At 35.5% G+C, this 12,340-nt stretch overlaps 1 protein-coding gene across 1 annotated transcript in view; it reads left to right on the plus strand.

The window, feature by feature from the left end:
- Positions 1 to 12,340, plus strand: part of KNL1 (kinetochore scaffold 1) — a 29,955-nt gene that overhangs the window by 17,109 nt on the left and 506 nt on the right. Inside the window, exons 15-28 of the mRNA XM_062577670.1 lie at positions 852 to 919; positions 1,040 to 1,138; positions 4,627 to 4,742; positions 5,593 to 5,683; positions 7,253 to 7,369; positions 8,043 to 8,130; positions 8,898 to 8,978; positions 9,410 to 9,449; positions 9,583 to 9,684; positions 10,154 to 10,254; positions 10,581 to 10,649; positions 10,798 to 10,907; positions 11,557 to 11,675; positions 12,159 to 12,281. Coding sequence (XP_062433654.1) covers positions 852 to 919; positions 1,040 to 1,138; positions 4,627 to 4,742; positions 5,593 to 5,683; positions 7,253 to 7,369; positions 8,043 to 8,130; positions 8,898 to 8,978; positions 9,410 to 9,449; positions 9,583 to 9,684; positions 10,154 to 10,254; positions 10,581 to 10,649; positions 10,798 to 10,907; positions 11,557 to 11,675; positions 12,159 to 12,281 — 1,324 coding nt within the window. The remainder of the gene's footprint in view (positions 1 to 851; positions 920 to 1,039; positions 1,139 to 4,626; positions 4,743 to 5,592; positions 5,684 to 7,252; positions 7,370 to 8,042; positions 8,131 to 8,897; positions 8,979 to 9,409; positions 9,450 to 9,582; positions 9,685 to 10,153; positions 10,255 to 10,580; positions 10,650 to 10,797; positions 10,908 to 11,556; positions 11,676 to 12,158; positions 12,282 to 12,340) is intronic.

Below are 12,340 nucleotides of genomic sequence, written 5' to 3' on the forward strand. Positions count from 1 at the left end.
GGAAAAGTAAGTAGCAGAACTGAAGTACAGCTTTGTTTGCAAAGGGTGGGGGGGGAGGCAATTTAGATACTTTAGAACAGTTAAAGCCCCAGTTCAAACTGTAGTGGTCCAGGGATGATCTTAAGCTGGTTCCATGCAGAATTAGTCCACATATATCCAAATATCAATACTGTGTTCTTAGAAAGAGTCCTGAGAGTACACTGCAGGGGCATCCATCTGGCTTTAAGTGGATTCAGCTTGCATGTTTTAGCTCTTGCCAGTTAGCTGATACCTCACAGTGAGGCAGAATTCTGCCACTCACCTGGTCAATGATATCTCATCTCCATTTTACAATGGTTTTACAAAACCATTTTCAATTTTGCTCCTGCAGCCATGGAAACTTCCATCTTACCCAGTGGAGGCTGGATTTTTTTTTTTCCTTTTAATGAAAAACTAGCTCTTGCTGGCTCAGAACCTGAAAGCCTTGTTCTTACCTTGAAGGGTTCTGGCAGCTCAGCTGCTGTTTGGTCTCTGTCTACCTAAGATGCCTTACGTGAATTGGTTGGAGTCTATTTCTCAGATTTATTATTGTTTAGTTTATTAATCGTGGCTTTTCATTCTTAGTAATGAAATAAGAGTTCACTTTTCTAATCTGACACAAATTTATATTCCAGCATTACATTTTTGATCTAGTCCTTCTTATTTGACAAGTGAATCCCAAGTAGTTGTTCCCTCAGTAACTTTGTTCAGCACCAGAAACAGACATAAATGTCAAATGCTACGTTAAAATTGCTGTTTTTCCCAGACAAGTGAGCTTATGTTTGTATTTCCATATAAATATTTCTAACTACAGCAATATCCTTTCTGTCTAGTTCAGCGAAGCAGTCAGATGGAATCCCAGCTTCTCACAGATAGTATTTGCGAAGATAATTTATGGGAGGTATGTAAATAGCTGAAAGATACTAACTTCTTGTCATAACAGGAACAATATTTGTATGAGTGTATGCAAGTAAGCATTCTTGTTTAAAGAATGTATTTATATTTGTACTGACTTTTGCAGAAATTACAGAATGGTGTTATCACAGTTGGGGAGTTTTTTACACTTCTTCAAGTCCATATTCCAATTCAGAAGCCCCGGCAGAGCCATCTTCCAGTCAATGTGAGTATCTGTCCTCTGAAATGCATAATACCGTTGACCTTAAATTTTATTCCTCTTTATGTTGTTTTATTCTTTTTTAATTGATCTGGATTAAAGACCATTAAATTAGTCAAGAGATAAATCAGTACCACCTTAGCAAACCTGTTAAACAACCAAATGCTTCCTCTTTTATCTCTGCTCTTCACATTTGATGTGGTTTTTTTTTTTTTTTTTACCTCCTCACTATTGAAAAATAGAACAGATTTCATTCAATCTCTTTATGAAGTACCTCATATTCATGTTTGCCCTATATATTTATACAAGAATAAGTCTTGGGTTTTTTGAGATTGTTTTAAGTGTGGCAATTGGAAACTCAGTCCTTCACTTTACCTTCTTACTGTCACCATCAGCCGCTAAAGTTGGAATTCTGAAATGCTACCCTACACTTCTATTCCGTGTTCTACAGTCTTCTTTATAAGTGCTTTACCATCATATTACTGTGCTCTTTATTCCTACCTCTTACGACTGCTTTGCCTGAGTTTCCATTAAATTCTTGCAGGCATAGGAACAACTTTTTTTTTGCATGCAGACAAGTAACATGATGGTAGTAACTTGATGCTGCATAAGGCAGTAATCTTTTTTACTTTGAAATGATCCTGAAAACAGGGCAAGAGGTGATTCTGAAGTGAAGGTTGAAATTGTCTTAAGAGGCAGTTTTGGGACAGAGGGATGCCTTTTATTGATCTATCTCATGCAGCTTAATTCTTAAAGCAGAATTTCTTATATAAATCTGTCTTAAGGCTGTCTTTAACCCCTTACCCATAACTTATCCCATTCCTATTCTGTAAATGGAATGTAAGGTTTATATTCATGTTGTTCTTGTTAAAACAGTAACTTTTGAGTTCTGTTCTTCACAGTGTAACAGCTATAACTGGCAAAGACAAGAAGGGATTTGTTTTCCTTTTTACCTTAGTAGTTCTGGTACTTCTTACCACACTTAGCTCTGATATCTCTTTTGCTCCATGGTATCTAAAAGAATGTTGAGATCTGCGCAAAAACTTTACTTACTTTTAGTTGTAACATGGTTTTGTTCATTTAGCATCTGGATTGCTTCAGTCTGCACACAATTAAAAGGACTCTTTCTTCAAGCTAAGTTTACTCTATACCTGGATTTAAGTTCTCCCATTTTTCATGGTGAGGAGGAAGAGGAAGCATTGGGAAAAACTGTCCAAATCTAAAGAACTGTGCTTAATTTTAGAGCGTATCAGCTTTCCAGTATTTCTTCTAGCAACTCCAATTAAGACTTCCCTATTACCGTATCTGGTTTAGGCTTTCCATGTCACTTCCAGCAGTGTGGTAGAAGAATTTTCAGGGACAATCAGTTTTGCTATGTAAATTCTTAAACAAGTAACAAGTTACAGAAGTTGGGTTTTTTTCGGGGGGGGGAGGGTTGGGGTTTTTTTGGGGGGGGGGGGGTGGTGGAGGAGGAGTGGTGGGATTTTTTTTTCTTTTTAGTCTCTCCTTGACTTTGGATAGGCATTATAACCTGTATGTTGTACTGCAAATTTGAAAGTATTCAAAGTACAAATTTTTGCACAGACTTGAGTTGTAACACTTTTACTTTTAAAAATTGCTAAAAGACATTCTTTTATTTTTTCCTCCATTTTGAGAAGAAAACTGCCCTAGGACACTATTTTAATAGCTAGTATGTTTCCTATCAACTTGATTTTTACATTTTACAGTTATTATGCCAGTATTTGTTTTGAGTAAAGGTACCTTTTTTTCCTTCTCCTGTAAGCATGTCTGAAATGCTAGTCTTCAGAGAGCTTATTTGTACACATTTGTGCAGCCAATTGAATTTCTAACTGGGTGCTGGAATTGTTCTCTCTAATCCATCTGGTTTTTCCAAATAGGTAGCATTCCTTAAAAGATTATGTAATAAAGTGAATTAGCTGTTTTGTTTTCCACACATGGGTGTTATACTGGGGTGGAAAACTTTCAAGTTTTATGAATAGAGAATATTTGATTTGTGAAACAGCAATGCTTAGCATTTATTTAATAAAGTATATGGGAAATTATCTCAAATATTTCAATTTCCTGCTACTTAGTACAATCACTGCTGGCACAGCAAATGGTGTACCAGGGACTGTAGATAAGCTATCCTGGAAAGTGGAAAAAACTAAGCAGTGCCTGCATAATTTAGAAGTAGTTTGTCAGGTTCTTCTATGGCAGTAGTTATTCTACAGTACTGGAAAACTTTCCAGTAGTGTGTTCAATGTTAAATAGGTCCTAATGATGTTTGTTCTTCCTTCTCTGAGAAGAACCAATGCATGGTATGACTTAATCTTTTAGTAGGGATTTTCAGTATGTTTCTATGTTACAAGTGTAATAGTAAAATAGTTACTGTGTATGAAAAGACATGGCTAAGAACATAACTTTCCCATGGTTAGTGGTTTATTTGTGACAATTTTCTATCTGTGAAGTTTATTCTAGTGCTTCAGATTAACTCCTTAGAAAACTGGCTCCGGTATAACTAAGTCATATTCTGGTAACGTATCATGTTGTTGGGGTAAAGGTGTCAGTGGAATATTTGGGTTAGAAGTTTAGATATCTTCTTGGATTGGAAGTAAGGCCTGAAACTGTGGACCTTGTTTTGCTAGTGCTCAGAAAGCCAATGCACGGAGCTGAGGATGGATTTGATGTGTATAGTATGTGTGCTGCCCTTGTTCGTTTCCTTCATTGCTGACTGAAGCAAATATTTGTGAGTCAGCTTAGCAAGAACAAGGAAATCAAAAGTTCTTAAGTTATGGACCAAACTGTTATTAATGGTGAATATGCCTCCAAAGCAAGCTATGCACAGCTACACTGTGGTTGTGAGGTCTTTAAGATATGGTCTTCTGTCTTCTTGGGAAGAGCATTACTTGTTCCATGTCAAGGTGTAAAGAGAAAGGTTAAAAAGCTAAGGGGAGACAGAGACTGTGGGGATCAGATGAGTTGACTTTCTTCATGTGAAAAGTCTGTCTATTTTTAAATTCTTTAAAATTCTGATATAAAAGAATAAAAGCTGATAAAAAGATAGCTAATGAAAGTATCTTCTTCTATTCTAGAGCATTCTTGTTAGCTGGGTAACGTGCACATATTTCTTAGGTCTCCATTTTAGAAAATAAATCACACTCAATTTAGTTTTTTGAGCAATAGTGATGAGGCATATGTCCCAGCAAGAAGGCCACATCTAAATGTGAGGAAACATGAGGCATAAAAGTGAAATGAATTATCTAAGGCTATGTTATTACTTGACTCATTGAAATGAGACAAATCTAAAATGAAGAAAATGGTTTCAATAGGTCAAACTGCCTCCATTATTTTTTTCTGTTCTGCACAATAAAAATTCCAAGTTTCTTGCTGGCTTCTGTGCATAAATGATTGGAAGCTTGTGTTTCTGAAAAGTATGCATCTTTTTCTCTCTTTCTTCCCCTCCTCCTATTTTATCCTTCTTTGTTTTCCCCCAGTATGCAGTGAGCACACCACCTACTCCAGAAGACCTGATTTTTAGCCAATATATATATCGCCCCAAGCTGCGTATTTATGAAGAAGATTGCCAGGTCCTTTCTCAGATGATAGATGAGTAAGTCTATTTTTTTCATTCACTAGATATATTAGTAATTTTATTTTTTCAGCTCAGGGTGCATGAAGAATGGCCTGAAGAAAGTTAATACATTATATATGGGGAAAAACAGAGAATGATAGGTATCCTCCTTAATGCTAGCACACAGTTTGTTATGTAGTTATATGACACTGGGTAAAATCTTTAAGAGTTGTTTTTTTCATGGAGATAATTAAAGTTCAATTTTCCTCAAATAATTAATCTTTTATTATCTTTCAGTTGCACATCAGATGAGTTAAACTTTTATTTGATCAAAAAATGATCAAATACAGGAAGCAGAATCATAAATTAGTCTGTTGTTGTTTGCTCTAATTTTTTATTATTTATTAGATTGAAACAGTTTTCATGATTTATTTTCTTATCTGGGGATACTTCTAGTCTGGTTCCTTATGCCTGCTACAATTTAAGTGCTAAATCAAAATTTATGATAAAATGCAAAATCAATAGAAATGGGGCTGGAAAAAAATCTTACTACACTCGTTTTCTATTTTGTCATCCTTCTAACCCTCCACTTTGTGTTCAGAGCTACCCTTAGCAAAAGGACTATAGAAGGAACATTACATCATGCACTGCATTTTAACAAGCATAGCCCCCATATAATCAAGACTTTTGAGGGTCTCTCTAAGATGTAAGAGCCTACTAAATAAAAATATTTATATTTCCATGTTTTAATTAGAACAGGGGAACAAGGTGTACAAATACCAATGTGCTTATTTATGTGTATAGTGCAGTTGCAACAAGCTTTTTTTCTCTCTTTTTCTTTCTTCTCTCCCTCTCCCCTCCTCTCCCCCCTCTTTTTTCCACTTCCTAGATTAAAACCTTATGCAAGTGTTCAGGATCAGCTCCTGGTGAATGTGAATAAGAGTCTGTGGGAAGTGATGAGAACCTGCTCTGATGAAGAGGTAATATCGTATGAAGAGATAATATTGCCTTTTACATAATGAAGTAAAGTTAATTTAGGCATTCAGATAAAATAAGAACCAGAATGGTCACTGACTAACAGCAGGCATTTAGGAAACGAAGGCAAAGTATTTTGTGGATGAAAGACCTCCATGAGAACTAGAATAAAGTATTACTTTCTAATATAGCAGAAGATTTGAGTGAAGGGACGTGCGCCCTTTCTAACATAGTAGAGGGAATATGTTGCTATAAAATAGAAAAACTTGAAATTGACTATTTAATTTAGTTGGGGGCAGAGAAGAGGAGAGGAACTTCAGAGGGCCCTAGGCAACCAATGCAATATTGCAAGGAAAAAAAAAAAAAGAGCTACTCTTACTCTTACATTCATCATTGGAGCAGAATTGTCCATTAACTGAAACTTGAATTTCTTAATTCAGAAAGGTATGCAACATTGTAAGACATATAATGAACAGAAAATACAGGTCATTACGTAAAGCTGCTCTGCATGTAGAATTTGAGGTTCAACAATGATGCTACATACCAGAACAGAAGGTGATGATACCAGAGGGTATTTAAAGAAGAATGCTAACTGGCACATGAAAGCACTCCAAAAAACATTTGCATCTAAAACCAAGAAACATTGTAAAAATATCCTAAACATTATTGCAAAGGTAAATCAAAAAATTTTGTTCTCTTTGGATTTAATTGCAAGAATAAAGGCCCATTCAATGAAAATAAAAAGTCAAAATTGTTAAAAGATATTAATTTTCATAGTTCAAAATTAGATGGCAGACCTTTGTGTTACACGATATCACTGAGACTGGGATATTAATTGGATTCAGGAAGAATGTAGTTATGAACAATAAAAGCACCCAGAACCCTTGGCTAAGGATAAAAAATTTGAACGATTATGAAACAGATGTCTACGTATTCAAATTAGAATGGTACTACGTATTAGAAATGGACAGATCTAAAATAATCTAGAAAAAGGTTTTTGTATCTTCCTCTGCAGCCTCCGGATTGATGATTGTCAGAAAAAAAATTGAATGACCTAATACATAGCTATGTTCTGTAAAGACAGGTGACTTTTTTTTTCAGTTTATTTCACATGGTTTGGTTAGTGTCTGGACTTTTGTAAGAATTTCAGTGAGCCTCCTTAACTGTAATGGGGAGAGTCTTCTGAATGTCTTGAATAACTGGGATGAGAGACATCTGACATAATGAAGCTGCTCTGTCTTATGGTGAAAGCATCTTTAGTTGTTTGAACTGTTAAAATCTGGTGCTGTTTCTCTGTGCCACACTCTATTTTAATAAAGGGAATTCATCCTGTTGGATCTTCGCTAAGAAAATCTATTGCTTTAGTAGTTGACTGTATTTGACTTATTAGAGATTGTCCAAATTGCAATTTTATTTCACTTGCAACTGTCATGTAATTCTGCTACTGGAGAAATGGGACATGGGGGCAGGAGGAGTGTAGTGGCAGAGAAGGGAGCAATAGTCTAAAAGGTTGATTGAACACTTTGATTCACATTCTTGTTTGCTTTCTATTCTGTATTTTCCACTCATTACAGCTGAAGAGCTTTGGAACAGAATTGAACAAAATGAAATCCTATTTCACAAAGGAAAGTAAAATCCTGGCTCACAATGGAAAAGTGACATTGTATAGCAAATTGTTGCAGAGCTCACAGGTAATGTGCCAGGTGACAGTAGAGGGTTAGGTTTTTAAGAAGAATTTCTACCATATTTCATCCATGTTTAATAGAGTATAAACTAGGGCCATCAAGTTCAGAAGCATTATGTATGTGTAGATTCTCTTTGACAGTTTCCTTCTTATTAAATGTGTTTCCCTTTTATTTATATGCAAAAATGTAAAACACATTGGGACAATGACTCTTTTCTTGCACTTATGCTATAGGAACCTTCTACCTAAGGGTTTTGTCAAGTGAAGTTACAGAGGAGGAGAAAAAGGAGTGTTACTGGAAATGCTATAAGAAACAATCTCTTTAAACTGTAGTAATGTGTATTAGTAACTAACAAGGGAATGTAGAATAATGCATTGGGGTAGGTGATAGGAATTTGTATGTGCTAAAAGCTTGAGAAATGTATTTAACTACATCTCATCCCTTTGTAATAAAAGAGGGAAGATAAACATCCTGTGCTTTCCTATTACTTTCTTATGTTACTGCCTTAATGTCTGTCAGTCTGCCTCTTCATTCTAATGACAGATTGCATCAACTCCTTTAATTAGTCTCTTAGCAAAGATTCATGAGGTGGTCCCAGATGATGTGCAGCTTTTTTAAAAAAAATGCCATTGAGATGTGTAAAAACACATTGCAAAAGAGTCCAATTTTTGCATCTCAGGAACAATGGGAGAAACTACAGTCAAGAATAGCAAAAATGGATGAAATTCTCAAGGAGGCAGAGAGCTGTCTTGCTGCTCTGGAAGCAGGTAAGTATTTCCAAACCAGTGACTGATATGCTGCTTTCTCAACTAGTCCCTTTATTTTTCTGTAGAGCTGAAGTTTAAATGATCACTTCAAGATCCTGTGTTTGGTAGTTGCTTGGAATTTTAAAATTCTTGTGTTACAAGTAATCTGTTGGGCTTAATCAGCTTCATTCATGACTGCTGACATGTCTTATGGGAATTTCTTACAAACCATGCAAAGATTAGGAGTATATCTGTGCTGAGTGAAATATAGAATTGTAATTGTAGTCTATGAACATGTAACCAGGTTGGCTAAATCTGCTAGTGCAGCTGCTGTGACAGCACACAGTTTGAAACAGCTGCAAAACCTGCCAGTGACCCTGGCAGAGAGTCAAGGCTAAGCATTGTGCTCCTGGACTGTACTGTTTTCAGTATCAAAGCTGGGTGATTCAAACTTGTTCAGCTATGTTCATGCAAGTTTATAGGCAATAGTTGGGACTACAGCATAGCGATGCCCTGTGTATTTTTTCTTTTGTTTCTAATGAATTTAATTTTGATGCCTTAAGTGGAAATCAAATTGCACTGTATCAGCTTTGAAACTGTATAATAAAATGAATTCTAGTAATTATTAGTGCTAGAGTTTCTGAGGTTTTTGATAGATACCCTTCTTGGCTTCTTTTACATTTTTTTTCCTTAGCTTATTTTCAAATTCTGACTATTACAGAACCCAGAGACAAACAAAATGGAATCTAAATATTAGATCTGGGAGTTCTGACATTTTTTTACTACAGATTCTGGCTGGGAAGAATGTGAAGCAGACTGCAATGATGAAATGGCAGAATGGGAGTCCGAAGGGAGAAATTTAGAGGAAGGTAATGGTACCTGCTGAACTACATTTTGTTTAGAAATTTCAGAGATGATGATGCTCCACACTGCTTCCCCTGCTTCCCCCCCCCATCTTTAAATTTGATATGAATACAAAAATCTCATTGGGTACAGCAAAGCACACAGACATTAAAGTATGAAAAGGAATCATATCCCCCAGCCCCCACCCCTGAGAGAAATAGAATTTAGGACCTGGAACAGGGTAACTTGAAGAGTGTGTGCTGGCACACACCCAGCATTTAGACTGTTCAACGATTACTAACCTTTGTTGATCACATATCTATATCCAAGTAAGATTAACAGCCATCAAGTTGGGTTCTTTCATGTTGTTAAGATCAACGACAGCACAGCAAGTTAGGATTTTCTCTGCTGCTCTGGTCTGTCATAGTATTTTATTTATTTATTTATTTATTCTTAGAATTGAAAACCCTCAGAGCCCAAGAAGAGGAACTTCAAAGGTAAGACCTAAAGAGGATCCAAGGAGCTTTAAAAAATCACTGCATATTCAGGTTCTAGAGATTTCTTTTTCTTTTTTAATCAGTGTGCTTTGCTTTCTCAGGAGCACCTGATGTAATTATTATATCTTTGCAGAGATCTGTCAGATCTGGAGACTCAGAATGAGCAAGTGCTTGCTGAGATAAACCATCTACAGAAGAAAGAAAAAAGCTACCAGGAACTCCTGGAGGCATACAAGTAAGAAAAGGACCTTAGCTATCTAGTTTTTTTGTTGTTGTTGTTCTGAGTCCTCATATTTGTATATTAACATTTTTATTTTGTTTTTACTTTTTATTTAATTTGGCACATCTTTGGATGCCCAGGATGAGCAATAAAGATTCAGTGAACTTCAATGTGACACACTTTAATTAAGGATTTTGTAATGATACTCGTATATATAGTCTTTCTACATTCAACTATCTTCCCATTCCAAAATGAACATTTTAAGATGATGGATTTCAGGTCTTCCCACAGTTTTATGTTTATATTTTCCACAGTTTTTATGTTCCATTGGGAAACGAGAGGATAGTTGGTATATTATGTAATAGTTGTAAATGTACTTAATACTCACCTTCATCTTTCAGTTAATTTTGGTTGGTTGGTTGAAACTTAGCTTTTTTTTCTTTTTTTCCTTTTTTTTTTTTTTTCTTTTTTTCCCCCTTTTTAGCTTCACTGAATGGGAAATTAGTGAATGGAGTGATCAGCAGGCCATCTTTACTTTTCTTTATGATTCTATTGAATTCACAGTAGTCTTTGGATCACCAATAGGTAAGTTGCAAAATTTGTAAGTTTTTGCTTTACAAATTTGAAAGTTTAAATAGTTACATAATAAAAACACAAAGGCTCTTAGTCTATGAAGACACTAAGGGGAAATAGAACAAAATTATAGCTTGTAAACTGAGAGATATGATCAACTGGGACTTAGGATATGGGTTTCAGTGCTTTCTATAAAATTCAAAATGTTTCAAAATGTATACATTATTACCTGTTGCTGAAGAGGAAGAGCTTGTGAGGCTTTGAATAATTGAAAGGGTTCCAAAACTAAGTATGGAAATAACTACTTGTTAAATGCTATTTATTTATCTTTTTCTCAGATGGTGATGTTTTTGGTGAAAATCCCTGCAGAAAAATAGTTAGCATGAGCTTTGAATCTCTCTTGGATGGTAAGATTTTTTTTCAAGTAGCTTGAAAATAGCTCCTCTGGTTAACTGTTCTTGGGATGATATCTGTAGATTTGTGTTTTATCTGCCAGTGCATTACTATCTGGTTTTGAAAAGACTGCTAGCAACATATTCGTTTTTTATGTTACAGAAGAAAAAGCCCCGCTTTCCTCACGTTTAGTCCAAAGACTCATCTTCCAATTTATTGAAAGTCAGGGATGCTGGCAGGAAAGGTGCCCCACTCTACACTACTTGCCCCAGGTAATGTTCTAGGAAAGCCTATAGCACTTTGGAAAGGTGGGGAGTTTTTTTCTGTCACAGAGAATAAGGCTGATGTTGAAGAAGAAAAATACATTTTGTTGAAAGCTTCATCAATGCAAACCAAAATCAGCTTTATAACTGAATAAATATTCTGAGATATGAGGGGAAGAACCTGTTCCAGAAGACAAGAGTCCTAAAAGCTGTAATTTAAGTATGCTTTTGCTAGTCATTGAGAAAATTTGATTATACATGAACATTGATTCTAAACTATGTTTTCTTCACTGCTTGTTGTATTGATGTCTGCCTGCCTTAGTGATTTTTTTTAATCATTTTTTGTGACTGGTACAAGTAGAACTAAAGAATTGAGTTGAATACCATCCTGCTCCCTAAAGAATTAGTGGTTTAAATTGGCAAAACAAAGTTGGCATTCTTGCATACCTGTGTACCCTGCTGACAGTGCTAGAGGGAGAAACTTAGGCCAACAAATGTTTTTGTTGTTATGCTTGTGCAATTTCATTTCCACATTCAAACTGGGATAGCAGGTAAACTACATTTTTTGTATACTTTCCAGCATAAACTGCATTTTCAAATGTCATAAAGTTTCCTGACCTGATTTCCAGTGTGATTGCTTTTCTAATTGCCCACTTAGGTGCTTCATGACATCTCTTTGGTTGTGAGTCGTTGTAAGGTCTTAGGAGAGGAGATTGAATTTCTGGAGAGATGGGGTGGAAAATTTAATCTTCTAAAGACAGACATCAATGACACAAAGTGAGTAACTTGATATATCATTTGCACCAGTCCTTCAAAAAGTGTCTGTAGAGAATCACAGACAAAACTTTGAAATATTTTCAAATTGATTTTCCTGATTTATGAAACAAACTTAGAAATATGGAACCGAAAGTGAATTAGTCCTGCTTCCAGTATGTTTTATGTTAACCACAAATCATTGTTGATTACTAGTCTATATTCTCCTTTTTGTAATTTTTAAAAGTTCTGCTGTGATTTATGCATGAAACAATCTGTCAGGAAGGTTGTGGTTTTGTATTCTAATTCAGGGTGGAAAGGTACTTTTAAGCTTATCTATAAAATTAGTCTTAGGCTATGTAGGAATTCTTTAGAAATTAGTGAGGTTGCTGCATCTGTTACATCATGTGTTTTCACATCTGGAACCTAATTCTAAGGGGTTAGCAGTACATTTGAACATTTTGTATTGATTTTTTTTTGTTTTGTTTGTTTTTATTTCTCATACAGAGTGAAGCTTTTGTTCTCCACTTCTGCAGCTTTTGCCAAGTTTGAATTGACCCTGTCTTTGTCTGCTAACTACCCATCTGCTTCACTGCCTTTTACTGTCCAAAACCAAATCGGGAATATTGGGTGAGTTCAGCGAAAAGGACCACTCCATATAACTTAAGTTTCAAAGTGCAGGGATAGTG

This window comes from Rhea pennata, chromosome 5, assembly GCF_028389875.1.
Source record: "Rhea pennata isolate bPtePen1 chromosome 5, bPtePen1.pri, whole genome shotgun sequence".
Lineage (NCBI taxonomy): Eukaryota > Metazoa > Chordata > Aves > Rheiformes > Rheidae > Rhea > Rhea pennata.